Source organism: Podarcis vaucheri (genome assembly GCF_965113315.1).
Source record: "Podarcis vaucheri genome assembly, chromosome: 4".
NCBI classification, from domain to species: Eukaryota; Metazoa; Chordata; class Lepidosauria; order Squamata; family Lacertidae; genus Podarcis; species Podarcis vaucheri.
Window position 1 is genome coordinate 86,507,985 of NC_138762.1, and position 17,235 is coordinate 86,525,219.

Below are 17,235 nucleotides of genomic sequence, written 5' to 3' on the forward strand. Positions count from 1 at the left end.
TAGCTGTGCACAACAAGTAGGTCCAGTTGGTCTTTCCAGCAAGCACTTTGTTTTTAGTGGGCATCTTTTGCAAATCCAGTAGTGAGCAACACAAAAAAAAATTCCAAGCTGGAAAACAAAATAGAAAAAACAACACCATATTATGGTGCATAATGACTTCAAAGATAAAAAAGAAGAGGAAAGCAAACCACTTATGTAAACAGGGAGGTGAGGATAGAGGGTCTAAATTCTGCACCCTAAAATGTCAAAGTTGTGAGGGGGATATATCTGGTTAACCTTGTTGGTTTTGGAGATGCTAGGCCAGAGGGTAATGGAGATACAGGAAGGAAGGTGAACTTTAGAAAATATTCTGCAGTCAGGCTAAAGGCTCTTCCAGTCTTCCACTTGTCCCGTGTTGAGAAAGCACAAGTCCAAGTGATTTTCCGCTTGTTACCGTATCTGTTATAACTATAAGATGTAGAAATCCTGACATAACAATAGCTTCTTGCACTCTCAACGGCTTTGGCAAACCCATTTCTCAATGAACTTGACATTGCAGGAGACTGGACATGATATGCACAGGTATCTTGTGGGTAACAGTTTCTGGATGCTGCTATTGGAAGATGCTGCCAGAGAACCATGTGGAAGTGCTCTGAACATATTTAGTCTTGCTTTGCTCATCGTCTTAATTAGGGGTGGGTAGACCCATACTTCCAAATCCACTCTAGAATAAATAGACTAATTTGCAGCATGTCTTTTGGATCCAGATATTCCATAACTTGAGTGGATATGAACAGTCATTTGCCAAGTGGTAACATAACCACAGAATGCATGTAATGGCATGGTCCTACCAAGCAATGATATAAAAACCACACATCTGTAGCCAGCAGGGAAGCCTTGGGGTCAGACTTTCCCCACCTGGTTCCTCCTGGGGATGGGGCTTGAGAGTCCCAGTTCCCCTTAACCCTGAGCATTGACAATCCTGGCTGAAAGTTCCAAACATCTGTAGGGCACCATCTTGGGAGTAGCTTTTGAATGCTGAAAGAAAGTTCGCTACTTCTCCTCCTCAGACTACTAGTTCACCATAAATAACACCCACCCCTAGGTGTAGGCAGGCTACAAACGGTGCAGGTTTTATTTGTAAAAAGGCTTCGCTAGCTGTTTATAAATATATACATCCTATTTCTTTCAGATTTGCAACCAGCATAATGTTGGCACTCCAAATTTTGGACAAGTATCGTACAGAATGGCACAGGCAGACAGTAACCTGGACCATGACATACCACTACTGCCCCTTCCAGCACACTGGGCCAAAAGTGTTGTGGGACTCCTTTCCTTCATCTGCTTTGCAAACAGCTACAATGGGGACTTTGTCTTTGATGACTCCGAAGCTATAATCAATAATAAGGTTGGTGTTTTCCCAGTTGTGGGCCTTACAAGATCAGGGCTTGTAAATAGCCATTCGCCTAACAATCTGTCTTGAGTAAGAATCTCCTGCAGCAAAGAGGTAGGGAAAGTTTTACTAGGGTTGCTACCTGCTGGTGGCAAGCACCAGCCTCAAAAAGCTGTCTCCCCTGCTGTGATATGTATACATGCACCGTCCAAAAAAGCCAAGAAGTATGCTTTTTGGTCAATTAAAACTGATTTAGTTAATCATCTTTTTAAAAAATGCTTGGCAGCCCTAACTTCTAGGGATTACAGGAAAGTTTGTTGTTGTTTTGGCCACAAAACACATGGGGAGGTAGGTTAGTAAAACTCATTGTGGAACAGTAATCTCTGTGGACCAAATAATATATATTGTGATTGTGTACACAGCAGAGTGTTGAGGCACACATAGGTCACACAGATCTGATTTTTCCTCCCCATCCACTTTTGTAGATTTTGCACGCAAGCATTTTCAATTGAACAGTATCTCAGAGTTTCCCATACACACAGGTGGTTGGAGCTTAATGGGAAGCGATAGCCCTGGGTGTTGTTTGTGCCTTTCGTTCAATTTGCACTTCCCAGCCTTCCCCATGTCCCAGAAATCTGAGGTCCATTTTGGGCATGTGCACAGGTATTTGTTTATTTGTGCACATATTATCCTTTAAAAAAAACACACTTGAATTATCAGACTTGCACAAAACAGCAAGTTCAAAACCAAAAAAATCCCATCTGTGACACCTCGACCCACCAGCAACCCACTGAGATACGTTCCCCCAATGGCAATAGGATAGATGCGCCCAGAAAAACCTCACCATGCATGTGAAAAAACCTCACCCACACATTGCACTTCAGTACATCTGCATTATCTGCCGAGTGGGGAAATTCAAATTTAATTGGATGAGGACAACATCGCATGAACGATATATAAATCATGCACATATGGGATACATCAAATCCACTTCAGACTCCCATGTGTCCGCAACCCATGTTAAAGCTTTACCCTGTGCATGCCTACTCAGAAATAAGGCCCATTGAGTTAAACGAGACTTAACACCCAGGTAAGTGGGACGTGGGTGGCGCTGTGGGTTAAACCACAGAGCCTTGGGCTTGCCAATCAGAAGGTCAGCGGTTCGAATCCCCGCGACAGTGTGAGCTCCCGTTGTTTGGTCCCTGCTCCTGCCCACCTAGCAGTTCGAAAGCACGTCAAAGTGCAAGTAGATAAATACCCCCCGCTCTGGTGGGAAGGTAAACGGCGTTTCCGTGCACTGCTCTGGTTTGTCAGAAGCGGCTTAGTCATACTGGCCACATGACTCGGAAGCTGTACGCCGGCTCCCTTGGCCAATAAAGCGAGATGAGTGCCGCAACCCCAGAGTCGGTCACGACTGGACCTAATGGTCAGGGGTCCCTTTACCTTTTTAAGTGTGACAATTGTGTGCTTGTGTATTTCCTACAAAACCCATAGTGAGGTAAATTAATACAACTCTTTGTGTGTTTCTAAGACTTGTGGACTTAGGAAGTTGTACACTGTTTTAAAGCTTTAATTGATTAGCTATAATTTAGTAAAGAAGGAAAAAAAGATTAATTGCTGTTCTCCACCTTATATTTGCAAGGAAAGGACATTCTGTGAGCAGTGGTCTTCTATAGGGCAGTCACTGCACTAAAGACCTCTTAGTCACATTTAACTAATCATGTGGATTTTAACCAGTCACTTGATTAATGAATTGCTACAATTGGAACAGAAGGCATATGAATAAAACAGTACTTCTGAAGAAAAACAGCATATATTAGCCCAGTTTGCACATGACATTAAACTGTATTATAAAACAAACTAGATTTTAATAGGAAGGAGGAGCATGTTGCTTCACACTGTTCAGAAGTTCTCTTGGCACTCTTGCCTGAGTCCTTGCTGCTACTGAGCCACAGACAATACAAGCCAGAGTCTGGCTTGTCATGTTGTATGAATCTGAGCTGGTGCGGTTTCTTTCCCCAAAAACAAGTGACAGGTGGTAAGCCAAGAGCAAACCTTGGTCCCTGCTTGTGGTTTGTTGGGGGGAAACAAACCGCACACTTGAGTTTCAACAGCATGACAAACCAGAATCTGACTTGCTTCATCCACAATGCAACAGCAGCAGGAGGGCGAGGAGGAAAAGCGCTGTGGGAACTTTTGAGCATCATCCACCAACATTCTGCTTGATCACATTAAACAATAGTTTATTTTAATCTGTAGTTTAATGTGATGTGCAATCCAGGCTGTTAGTTCTCAGCTTATGTATATAGGCATTCCCTTCTGTGTGAGGGTGAAGTGGGCTGCCTCTTCAAATATGGCACAGCTATACACAATTTTTTCCACATTCTAACTATTAAAATGATTTCCCTAAACGAATAAATAAGCCAATGCTGGGTCACCTCTTTAGTTGATCAAAACATTTTTATTCAGTTAATTTAACTCATTAATTAACTGAACACTGTCGCTCTAAAGGGCAAGGAAAAGGTGTTAGAATATTCACAAAATTCATTCCCAAAATTAGCATTCTTTTTGAAATACTAGCCATGATGGTAACAGAGTACCAAGCCCTGAAAATATAACTCTGTATTTAGTCCCAATTTATACATTATGAGTAAAATCAGACCACTAACAAGGAAAGCATATCGATCTGATGGGGGGGGGGGTTGGGGGGGATTTTTAACAAAAAAGAAAAACCAAACTTTCTGAACAAAGAGAAAACTCTTTGAAATGAGAGAAATAATTTTGTTCATCACGTTCTTATCTAAAGAAGGGAAAAGAAAGAAAAAGTGATAACCCTGAGCTGGAGTTGAACCCAACAAATTTATAGAGGTTTGAGTCTCTGCTTGCAGAGTTTCAGCTCACCAGAAAGATATTTCATAGATGTACCTTATTGGCTAGACATCCTGCTTCATGTACATGCAATGGTAAATGTGCAGTTTGGATATAGAGCAGTCTTGAGGTTGACATGCACTGTGATCTCAGACACTTCACTTAATCTTCTTTTAGCAGTTACCTGAGTAACTCAATTATATTTTCGAAGCTGGGGGTGGGACTGAGAGGGAAAATCAGCTAACAGTCTTCTTAATGCACTTCTAATTACCCGGAATGCTTTTGAGGGGGGAAAGAACAAGCGACCATTGCCTTTTCAAAAGGAAGGGTGACAGAAAGCTGCTTTGTACCAGGTCAGACCAGCTGACCTGGTACAAAGCAGTTTGGAGATGTGCAGGATTGAGCCTAGAACATTTTGAAAGCAAAGTTTATTATCTAACACTGAGCCACACCCCTTCCTCAATGTTAAATGTAGTCCATTTGAATAACATTCCATAGCAGCACAGGATACTCGTTTTAGTATTTCATAATATTTTTTGCTTAACTACTACCACCTCCAAAACACCTTGATGGTTAATAAATTGAAAGCTAAACTATTATAAGGGACATAAGAAAAGCCCTGCTGGATCAGACCAAGGATCTGTCCCATCATCGTGTTTCTGGGAAGACTATAAGCAGAAGAGGAAGGCAATATGTTTTTGCTCCTTAGCAACCTGTACAAGTGGCCTCTAAACCTGAAGGTTGCATACAGCTATCATGCAAACCCAGGATTGTGATGTGGCACTAGAAGTTCTGCAGTGGGGGCTGCATGATGACATTCTTACATTTTTATCACATAGAGAGAGATGGGCTTCAGCGAATGCTAGTCTTACTCAGAGCACATCCATAGAAATTAATGGACATGACTAATTTCAGTGGCTCTACACGGAAGAAGACTCTGGGTGTTCACATTCCTCTTTAAACTAAACAGCCTTTCTCTCACCCATATTAGAGCAACTTCTTTTGCGGAAAATGTAGGATTGGTTGGCTGCCAGCTTGTAAGGGAAGGAGCTGGTGTAGAACAAATGTTCACTTTATTCAACATCGTAACGTATTTGATTCGCTTTCGCTGGGAGCTCCAACAGCTAAAACCATTTTGTAGATCTATCGATTACGGCTAAGCCAGCACTGGATACCACACTGTGATCCTTTTGTGAACTTCCTGTGCTCTTTCCTCCCCTTTCTGGTTCCAATGAAAGGTCCTCTTCCAGTTGGCCCCATGCCTACCCTGGCATGGAGCAGTCTGTTATTGGATTTTACTGGTGTTCAAGAATCTTCTCCAGATGCTTTCTTGCCATTGTAAGCAGCTCTGTGCTTTGCAAAAAGAAAAAAGAAATGAAAGAAAACCTGTGTACTGCAGCAATCTGCCTTCTGTGTGTATAGGAAGGTAAACATTTGAACAAGTAAAGCATTTGAGGCGGAATCCATCTCCGTTACAAGCATTCATTAGAACAATGGTTCTTGCATAAAATGTGACACCCAGCGAAGCAAAGAGGGCTATTTAAAATCAAATGTTTTCAGGGCTGCCAGAGGAGAATGCACCTGACTTTTCAAATCAATGTATGCTGCTTAGAGTTGAGAGGGAAGCGGAATCAATATTTTCTCCCCGCCTCCCCCTTTCCTTACTACAGGCCTATAATAAAAGTCTGTTTTTCAAAAGAAGCTTCCCTTATATTCCTAGCCTCCTGCGAAGGCCGTTGTGACTTGTTTGCTTTTAGTTAGGGCTGATTCACACAACTGTTCCCAGGGCATATGTTCCAACTGTTGCGATTATATATAAAAAATTGTCAGCCCAGATTGAATGAGGAGGTGATGAAGCTGTCATCTTGGTGGTTCACAGTGGACCATATGCCAATTTACTACATCACTGCAAAGGCTTCTAATAATCTGATCTGGGGCATAGCCACTCAGAAGCAAGTACAGTGGCAGCTACAGTCCACAAATGGTGGCTGGGCTTGTTTTCTTCGGTCCCCCCCCCCAATGTAAAATCCAACTCCACTGCAACAATAAGAAGAAGGATTCAGCAAATGTATTACAGACACAGCAACTAAGAGATGTAGGCAAGCCCTAGACATCTTTCCCACAGCCTCCCACCCACTTTTATCCCGTGCCAAACAAGCAAGCAGCATATAGTTCCATGTCGTGGGGTTGGCTTGCAAGGGTGAACAATGGTCTGGGCTGTCACGTGTGCTGCAGAATGTTCTACTTTTAAAACCTGCTTTCCTACCTCCTCTTCCTTCTGCTAGTGCTTGGGCTAAGCGGCAAAGCGTCTCTCCCAGCCTCCCAATACAGCTGTTGTGGTCATGCACAGGCTGCAGAGAAGTACACCCCATTTTCATGGCCATCTCCTGCATCCATCTTTGCACCTAAGAATGCCTGTTTCTGAGATGTGCTGCCCTGGGGCCTCCTCTTACCACCAGAGCAGGCTTTGTCCCCTCAGACTGCATCCTAAACACACTTATTAGGGTGTAAGCCTCCTTGTATACAGTGGGACTTACTTTGGAATAAACACACATAGTATTGTGCTGTCAGGAGTGGGCTTCAGCCCATGAATGCTTACACTACAATGAATGTTGTCAGTCTTTTAAGGTAATACAGGACATCGGGAGAGTTGGCTCTTATTTAGGTACTGTGTAAAGAGGGTGGATTCAAATAGGCTGATTTGGGGACTGCATTTGCTGACTTAGCTCCATTGACATCTGTTCAGCTCAGTGGAGTGTTATTAGCCTAGGTGGTCATTGGCTCATTTGTCCAGGGCAAATCCTTCCTCCATTTCATAGAATCATAGAATTGCTGAGTTATTTAAACAAATAAAAGATGCAGTGCTAGCTGCCAAGAGGCTAGAATTTAATTTCCAAGTGTTTTTGAACCTTCTGTTTGCTTTGCTTTATTTTTTATTTGCTGAAGTTTTTTTTTTAAGGCTGTGGATCTAAGCTGTGCAAATTATTTCTCTGTTATAATACTTGAGGCACCGTGTATGAATTTTTTTTTATTATTTGCATTCTGTTTTGTGAATGTAATGAGGCTGCCTGCAGTTTTCCATCATGGCTAAAATTTCTATTAGGGAGAACAAATATATTGATTTACTCCTACTCTTGCAGAGGAATTTGGTGGGAAGAAAGAAAGAACCCTTAAATCTACAATGCTGTGTACATTTACCTCTCAAGAAACCCTGTTGAACAGAGTGGGACGTTCTTTTGAGCAAATATGCATAGGATCAAGCTGTATAACTACTCAGTCCCAGGCTTTGTGAAATATAGGAAGTGTGGCCCCCAATAAATTTATTTCACTGTTTTTCTTTGTAATATTTAAGTCAGGGATGGGGAACTTGTGACCTTCCAGATGGATGTGGTTGGACTCCAATTCCCATCAGCCCTAGGCAGCATGGCCACTGGCCAAGGATGATGTGAACTGTAGCTCAACAACATCTGGAGGGCCATAGGTTCCCCACCTCTGATCTAAGGTATAAGATTTTCAATGGATTTGTGGTGGGGAATTTTTGTGTGTCCACTTCCTACTGTGAGGGTGACTCTCGGGCACAACAAATGATGGATACCTAATTACACCATGGTAGCTACTGACTAGGGACGCGGGTGGCGCTGTGGGTTAAACCACAGAGCCTAGGAATTGCTGAGCAGAAGGTCGGCAGTTCGAATCCCCGCGACAGGGTGAGCTCCCATTGCCTGGTCCCTGCTCCTGCCAACCTAGCAGTTCGAAAGCATGTCAAAGTGCAAGTAGATAAATAGGTACCGCTCTGGCGGGAAGGTAAACGGTGTTTCCGAGCGCTGCTCTGGTTCTCCAGAAGCAGCTTAGTCATGCTGGCCACATGACCCGGAAGCTGTACGCCGGCTCCCTCAGCCATTAAAGCGAGGTGAGCGCCGCAACCCCAGAGTTGGCCACGACTGGACCTAATGGTCAGAGGTCCCTTTACCTTTACCTAGCTACTGACTAGTAAAGCACAGGCTGCGTGGTAGATGACAGGCAGGATCTCATGCTTTCTCTAGAATGAGCTGTGAGCTGTTGACTTGTGGGGAAACCCAAAGGCAGCTAGCAAAATATTTTGTTGCTAATTGCAAAATCCTGTGCTGGGCTTCTTTGCCTTCAGCAAGGGGCAGTTCTGATGGTGCCTGAGCCAAGGCTCGGACTTTGCTCTCATTTCCCAAGTCCTGCAGGTGAGAGCAATTTGGAGGGGTGGCAGGACTCTGTCTACCAGCTGGCCTTTCCAGCTCCACCAACCCTGAAAGCATCTTAGCTGAAATTGTGATGCCGTTTCAGGTGCTTCCATCTGCCCAGTTCATGATGCCTCCTTCCTCATGCGCAGTCTCCCAGTGTGGTGGTGGAATTTCAGGCAGCCCAAGCAAATCCCAACGTTGATTTATTGTTAGCCCTATAACTCTTCCTCCAAGCAGCACAGAGTGGCATTGTATTCTCACAAGCCTGTGACCGAAGGTTCAATAGAAATCTAGTTTTTATGTTACTGCAGAGGGAACTGCAAGCATTGCTGTTCTCGCAGTCTGACTTCACGTGACCACAGTAGTGGATGAAATCTTGGATTGCCCGGGGTTGCCTGTAATGCTTCTCCCACCAGTGTCTACAGGGGCCATTCTATCATGGAAAAAAACAAAGTGGTCACACGGGCTCTGTATAATGTGTACCACAGGAGCGGTTTTTCAGTGGCCACTGTGTTGCTGCGGTGACTGGGTGCATTTACCCAAGGCCACCCAATGAAATTCATATCCAAAACAATATCTGGGATACTGAGATCTATATGCCTGACACCATAGTCAGCAGACAGCACTGGCTCTTGTCTGCATCTGGTCTACAGATGGCCAGGATATCAGTGCAGGTGGAAGATCCCCAAGCATGTGGGCTGGGGGGTTGTGATCTGCTGAGTTAGCACATCTGAACTCAGAAAGAGCCATGCACAGATGCACTCCTGAAAACATTGTGCACATTCTCAACAGCCATCTCCGTTTCTAATTTTCATCCTCAGTCTTGGCAACAAATGCCCTCCCTTCCATCATGATGGTGCATAATGATTTTTTCCCTTGTGCCCCATCAATTTTTCTTATTCAGGAGTGTGCCACAATTGGGCTGACCTATAAGTTTTGATGTGTCAGAAATAAAATGAAGAATGATAGTTTAGTAGTGTTGTGTGAAAATTAAGAAAGCATCTCAGCAGGGTATTCAAATAGCAGTTGATCACTACTTGCCATCTGTAGTGTTTGCATTGTGCTTTCTGTCGTGGTTTGCTGGTGACGAGAATGGAGGATATGGAGCTGTGCAGCACACGGCCCTGATATTCAAGACAGAGCACAAAGTAAAAATGGCACTGAATCAAGAACTGTAGGCTAACTTCCAGTATATGATGTATTGTAATGCTCAAGACAGCTATCCGCTCATTAAAGTTGGCTTAATGTTATGAATTCCGTTTAATAGGTTGGCTGGGTTATAAGAAACTTAATACAAAACATTGGCCACTTTTTTGAGATGCAAATGGTGTGCTATAAAAAAATTTAAATAAATAACTCCTCCCACCCATTTTCTCCATGGTAAGCATGGAGCATAAGAGCTTAAATGCTACTGTGGTTTACTAGTCAGAATGATGGTTAGAACAATAAAATGGAACGATTTCCATTTATCTCTATGCTTTAGAACAGTGTTTCCCATACTTGGCCCTCCAGCTGTTTTCAGACTACAATTCCCATCATCTCTAATCACTGGCCTTGCTAGCTAGGGATGATGGGAGTTGTAGTCCAAAAACAGTGGGAAGACCAAAGTTTGGGAAATGCTGCTTTAAACTGTAAACATTCTTCAAAAGGGCAATAACTTCTTTAAAAATAATATCTCTGGCTTGATAGAGTGGTTCTAGGAAATCCAGGTTCAACCCCCACCCCTACAGCAATGAATCTCAGTAGATGGTCTTGTGGCAGTCGCCATTTCTTAGCCTTACCTACCTCTTTGGGTTGGTTTGAGGGCAAAATGAATGGGTAGGCGGGGAACATTGTAAGTTGCTTTGAGTTCCTTGAGGGGAAATGTGGCATGCCAATGTAGCAGACAAATCTCTGGGTTTACTTAATGCAGAACTGTTCTTGGTTTACCTCTGTTAAAGATTAAGATTTTGACAATGTTATAAACTTGTGTTGTTTCAGGACCTCAGGGCAGAAACCCCACTTGGTGAACTGTGGCATCATGACTTTTGGGGGAGCAAACTCAGTAGCAATACCAGCCATAAATCTTATCGACCGCTTACTGTATTAACTTTCAGGTGAGATGCTGTCGGGCTCCACTTAAGACATTTAAATGGGGCAGGGGGGGCATTAAAAGGAAGTAGAATTTACTGAGATGCTACCTTTAACATGGAGGAAAGTTTCATTAGTGCTCTTATGTGCTGCTACTCTACCCCTGAAGCCAGCTTTCTGTAACCAAACTCTTATAACTATTTAGGATCACAACATATGTAGCAGTCCCAAATCTCTCGCAAAGAAAATATCCTGCCATTCTTTTTCTTCCTGGTAGGGACAGGAGGAGTATCACATAGACATCAAAGGTCACTTCTTGGTTACAGAGGACCATGGAGATGCATCAAGCTAGTTCTTAACAACCAAACATCACACATCTCGACACACCCACACATGACCATGCATATTCTTCAATATTTTTAATGAAGTGGTTTTTTTAATTGACATAACTTTGTAGGTCCTCTGAAAATGTATAACCACTTAAGTGAAATGGGAAGTCGTATGATGAGAGTGGGGGATTGAGGAAAGGTTCTTGCCATCACACGTAATATAAATAAATGATACGTTGTGCTGAAGAAGCAAACTCAAGTGAGTGGTTTTCAAAACACAACACCCTTACTGCTTTGGCACACATTTTCTACTCTTCTTTCCTTTAGCGTATAACGTTCTTTATGAACGAATGGCAGAATGCCCTGGAGGTGGGGAGAGAAAAAGCAGAGATTGTGGCCAGCAGAACTGCATACACTTTTTGCACAGGCCCATCTATTATTCCAGTCTCCTGTGTCAACAGATGGAAGACCAGCACAGAACAACCCCAAAGCATGTGTCTCTGACAGGGAGCAGGTGTGTTGCAAAGATGTCTCCAATTCTCCTTCTCTTCCCCACCTCCTAAAAAAATTAAAAAGCATCATGCAGACACCTTACTTTATCCCTCTCTGACTCAATCTTGCATATGAAACACAGCACTGAGCATCTGGGGTTGCTGATGGAGAAGAGGGGATAACTGGATTTATAAACATATTTTCTAAGGGGCACCTTAGCCAGGAAAATCTGTGTGCCATTGAAAGGAGAGTCCCTGTTTGCACTAGTGCATTCAATATTTTCCTCCTCTCGCCCACAGTCTTCTTATCAAGGAGTACTTAGTTGCTGGGAACATTGAAAGCTGCCTTATAGCAAAGCCATCTTCCTACTATTCACACTTTGCTCTAGCACTGGAAGAAGCTCTGGAACTGCAGGTGGTATTCAACTAAGTTTTACTTGGGAGTAGACCTATTGAAATTAACATACCTAACTTGATCATTAATTTCAGTGGGTCTGCTCTGGAGTAAAACATAGTTGAATACCACCCTGTGACCTTGAAAGCTCTGGCTCAAAACCAGCGCTCCTTTTGAGATATTGCAGAGAAGGGAAAAATGAGTGCATAAAAAAGGAGGAGTTGAACAAGAGGGAAATAAAATGAACTGAAAAGGAGTGACTGAATGGAGAAGAGCACATTTAGGAGGGGGAGAGAGTTGGCTTCCTATCCTCTTCAGCAACATGTTCTTGTTGCTAGGCCCAATGTTAAGGTGCCTACCCGTGTGTCCCCCTCTTCCAGAAGCAGAGCCAAATGATACCTTTCCAGCAGGTGCTCCACAGCTGCTTACTGGGAGAGGTGGACAAGGCAACAGGAAAGTCAGCAGAATGCAGGGGCACCAGCAGAACCAATCAAATGCTCTCACTGGTGTGCCGACCTTTGCCTTCTCTCCCCTCTCTCCCGGTAAGCAACGATGACTCCCTTCCCTTGTGGCTCCACCCCAACGGAAGAGCTGCTCCTGCGCTCTTCATAACTTGTTTCCACTGTGCATCGATAGTAAGTAGTTTGACACTGCCGTCTTGATGAAAACATCCAGATTTATTCAGAATTTATTTTTTAAAAAATATTTGTGCATTTTAATCCATTCATTTGTTGTAATTTCTAACATTGATGTTTCCCCCCCCTTGTGTAGGATTAACTACCTTTTAGCTGGAGGCTTCTACCCATTGGGCTTTCATGTCGTCAATATAATACTCCATTGTGCTATCTCTGTCTTAATTGTTGATGTCTTCTCAATATTATTGGGTGGGCTGCAGTACACCAGTAAAGGAAGACGGTTAAACTTTGTCCCCAAATCATCCCTGCTCGCGGCTTTGCTGTTTGCTGTACATCCAGTGCACACTGAATGTGTAAGTACTTCACGATTTAAGTATTAAAAGCTCAAAAACCCAGAGTCCATTGACAATATTTAATCTTCCTTATCCTTTCAAATACATGTATTATGCAATCCATAGGTGTGGGGTGGGTGTGAATGTATACATTGTGTACATTTGCATGTGCTTTGTATTGATGCAACCGTGCTTTTTTGTTCTTTTGGGGTTGGTTTGTTTGTTGCACATGACTAATCCTAACTTGCACTAGGAGAAGCCAGTGCTAGGATTTCTGCTAATGCAGTGGAACTCCCCCCCCCTACATGTCCCTGAGCACCCTCCCTAGATCTGCTCCAGAGAGCTGGGAGAACCCTCATAGCAGCACATGGGGGAATGAGAGGGGAGATAGTTCAATCTGGCAACTCTCTTATGTTTTGTGGGTCTGGTTTTTAGTTTTGTTGTTTAGATTTATATTTATATATCTCCTGCTCTTACATGGAGTTCCCAATAGTCTCCCCTCTCCCCCCATTTAAGCACCTGCTTAGTTTCAGTAGGGACGCGGGTGGCACTGTGCGTAAAACCTCAGCGCCTAGGACTTGCCGATCGTATGGTCAGCGGTTCGAATCCCTGCGGCGGGGTGAGCTCCCGTCGTTCGATCCCAGCTCCTGCCCACCTAGCAGTTCGAAAGCACCCTTAAGTGCAAGTAGATAAATAGGTACCGCTTTATAGCGGGAAGGTAAATGGCGTTTCCGTGTGCTGCTCTGGTGCAGGCTTGCCAGAGCAGCTTCGTCAGGCTGGTCACGTGACCCGGAAGGGTCTCCGGACATCGCTGGCCCCCGGCCTCTTAAGCGAGATGGGCGCACAACCCCAGAGTCGGTCACGACTGGCCCGTACGGGCAGGGGTACTTTTACCTTTTTACCTTTTAGTTTCAGTAAGGTTATAGCCGCGATTGCCAATGTGATGTCCTCCAGATTTTGCTGGACTACATCTTCCTACATCTATGACCATTGGTCATGTTGGCTGGAGTGAAAATGAATTGGAGTCCAACAACGTCTCAATTGCATCACATTGACTCCCCCTGGATTTTCGAATCTGGTGTTCAGACTACTCACTAGATATCTGCTCTTTAATAGTTAACTTTGCTGCTACTTCATAAGTTCATGCACCTCACTTTTCACATTGTAGGTCTTTGCTAAATGAAAGTGAATTTCTGTTGAGAATTCTTAATTTTGCAGAAGCTGATAGGTTGGGGTTTTTTTTAAACACCTGATGCATTTAATGGCAGCTATCGTGGTACAATAATATAGAGTGTAAAAACATGCAAAATCTGGAGATGATGAAAAGCCAGATGTTTTTGAAATAGCAACTGTATTGATTTTCCACATAAATGACATATTTTGACAAATTATTATTAGAATCTGTTTCCAGGGGAGTAGTCTAGTTTCTTTTGTGCTGGTGGATATAAATGGAAGGAATCTTAAGACTTTTCATATATAAAATGGTTGTAGAAACGCTTGCTCTTCATAGTGGTTTCACTTCCCAGCGAGTCTTGGGTTTGGTTCAATAGGTAATATATTTGGCTCGGGCTAAGGAGATATCGCTCCAAAATACCCATTCACTAAACAATGGGTTGAAGCTGTAGAAACCATTTTTGTGAGGTTTTATTTTTCTTGCAAAAGCTGTTGCTTTGGAGGGCACAAAAAATTCCACAAGGACCCCTTCTTTCCAGTATTTTGCACATTCCCCTCCATCCTTGTCCTTGTCTCCTGCCCTGCCCCTCTTTGTCAAGCCTCTCTTTGTCCCTATGGTGAGTGTTGGGATATGGATCTTGGTGGTCCTCAAAGGTCACTTAGGAGAGAGGAGAAGGCTCAGGTGACCAATGTCAGGGTAGAGAGGAATGATCAGAGAGGGAATGCCGTACAGCCCAAAGGAGAATCCACTTCTTCTTTGAGCTCACTTCGTTCTACCTGCTCCCTGGAGATAAAAGGATGATAGCTATCCTTTTATCCAAAGGTGACTGTTGAAAGGAGAGTTTTGTAGACTCTTGTTTAGACTGAGCACAGCCAGCCAGCCCAGTTGACTTCTTGGTTCCACCAGCAGTAACTGCAGGGACTAGCATGAAAACAGTAACCGTGATAAGGAACCTGTGCCATTGATTGATGAAGCCAGTTTTGAACACATTTGAACAAGGATGAGTTGTTTTGACCTCCCTGGGGGGTTCTGTAAGTGCCGTCTCCTATCTTACATACCCCCATTCAAACTCTCATATCTAGAATTTGCGTGGTGTGTAAACGTCTTATCCAAGGGCTCTTTGTACGTGCAGGAACTCCAGCATGGGAAAGGGCTCCCACTTAATGAGAATGGGTTCAACCCAGCTAAAGTTAACTGCTCTTAAAGGCTCATTGATTCCAACAAGAGCTGATGAAGCCTTTGGTTAATTCTCTCATATTGAGATCAAGGGGACTTCAGCATGCTTCACTTGGGCTGTATTGTGGCCACTGTTCACAAATCCCTGGTGGCGCTGATGCAACGGTTTTTAAAAAAGCAATTAGCCTTCCACACTACTTCACTTGAGGGGAAACTTCTATTTTGGTAATTAAATCCCTTTTCTTTTCTTTTTCAAGATCGCTGGGATTGTTGGCAGAGCAGACCTGCTGTGCGCCCTGTTCTTTTTATTGTCTTTCCTTGGCTACTGCAAGGCGTTTAGAGAAAGTAAGTACTTGAACACACACCATCGGTTTCTGAGCAGATCAGTCCGTTAGAGCACCACCAAAACAACGAAAATTAGTACCTAATTAATAATATGGTGCTGAGAGATCAAAGTGCTCGCAGTTTGTGTCACCAGTCCCCCATCTCTCTAATGTTGCATGTAGGAAGTAGTGTATGAATTAAGTGCTTGCACGTATATCTGCCCATGACCTTTTCTGTAACTGGAAGAATCATTGGAATTGGAGGGGGAAAGGGTATAGTGCACATATATGTGAAATTTATGGACTATACACATGTGTTTTTAATTGCATTTGTTGCCAGCCTCCTTAGGGACCTCTGTGTGGGTTGAAACACAGGACAGAATTTTAATGAATATTTTTGATGGCCTAAGTGCATGATGGCCAGCATCCTAAAAAGAGCCCTGCTAGATGAGATCAAAGACCCATTTAGTCCAGCAGACTCTTTCCTACAGGGATGAACCAGATGCCTCAGGGGAAGCCTCCTATTTTTGTTTTCCAACAGCTGATAATCAGAGTCATGTTGCTGCTGATCCTAGAGGAAGCGTGCAGCCATAATGATTAATGGTCACTGTTACCCTTATACTTCATGAATTGGTCAGCTTATAAGTAAGATACATGTGTGTATAGCTCACAATGCAAGTCCTGTTTCACATAAAGTACTTCTACATATATGAAGCAGGCCTAAAAGAGATACAATATATGGTTAGAAGAATTATGAATGAGAAGAAACCTTTCCAGGTGATACACAGTTGACTGAAAAACCACATGGAGGCTAGTAATTCATAGGCTGGTACCAGGATGGAAAGATGATTGTGTCAGGATTATGGTCCATGCTTTTTCTCTGGGGGCACTCAAGGGTATGCAGTACTGGCACCTCCCTCCAAAATGTTAAAAGTGTGGCACTTAATGTAACTTAATTGTGAGTACCAGCACCCTAATTTTAGAAAAAAACACTGGTTGCGTTCCAGGCATCGTGCCTAAAGCCAAAATCATATATAGTCAAAACAAAGTCAGTTTTTCCCAGGATCCCATTCTGTCCCCTTTCCAGTCTATTTTTATTTTTTGCCATGCTTGTAAAGCTTAATGTGCACAAGTTAAATGCACATTAAGTTGCAGGCTTACTGTGTCTCCTTTGTTACCTCTGTTTCGCTCACTTCTTCAGATGCACTGTTCAAACAAAATGTTTCAGATCCAGGTACCCCACCACCATATTGAAGAGCAGCCCAATGGCTATAAAATCTTCACTTTCCTTGCAGTACCTTCCTTGTGCTTATTTCATGCTTTTTTCATCTTAACATTTGTGCCATTAATCAGAACAATGATTTATTATGACTTTGCCAATTTACTCATCAATATTATTCTTTTGCTTCATTATACAGTTACATTGTTTTTAAATATTAACTCACTTGGGCTAGCTTCTGCTTTTTAAGGGAAACCTCCTTAATTCTTTAAATATTTATTTGCCATCATTTGGATTTGTCTTTGCGCTTGTCTGATCTGTGGTATATATTTTATGTATACCTCTGCTATGCTGTATTTTAATGACCTCTACACTTCTCAACAATACTTAAGCTTCATGTAGGGTTTTCTGGTTGTGTGAGTTTTTACAGTTAGTGGCAGAGAGATAAAAAAATGCTAATGCATCTCATTGTCTAGAGAGAGAAAACTTCTGGATTCACATTGAATTCCAAAGAAAGGACCTCCCACCATTGCTTCTCCCTGCTTTGAAAGAAGGGGGGTGTACGCTGCTGACAAATCATAGCTCCCCTAAAATCATGGAGGTGGGGGAAACAGTCTAAGGGAGCCAGAAAGAGGGCAGAC

General features: G+C 43.1%; 1 protein-coding gene across 4 annotated transcripts in view; it reads left to right on the plus strand.

Moving 5' to 3' along the window:
* Window positions 1-17,235, plus strand: part of TMTC4 (transmembrane O-mannosyltransferase targeting cadherins 4) — a 48,001-nt gene that overhangs the window by 1,724 nt on the left and 29,042 nt on the right. For 2 of the 4 annotated variants that reach the window (XR_014218606.1, XM_082218628.1), the window contains exons 2-5: window positions 1,172-1,387; window positions 10,432-10,547; window positions 12,507-12,723; window positions 15,310-15,397. Coding sequence is in view for 3 of the 4 variants with exons in the window: in XM_082218628.1 (XP_082074754.1) it covers window positions 1,226-1,387; window positions 10,432-10,547; window positions 12,507-12,723; window positions 15,310-15,397 (583 nt within the window). In the remaining variant the exon portion in view is untranslated. Of the gene's footprint in view, window positions 1-1,171; window positions 1,388-10,431; window positions 10,548-11,177; window positions 11,365-12,506; window positions 12,724-15,309; window positions 15,398-17,235 lie in introns of those variants that run through there. The other 2 variants (XM_082218630.1, XM_082218629.1) reach the window with 2 other exon arrangements.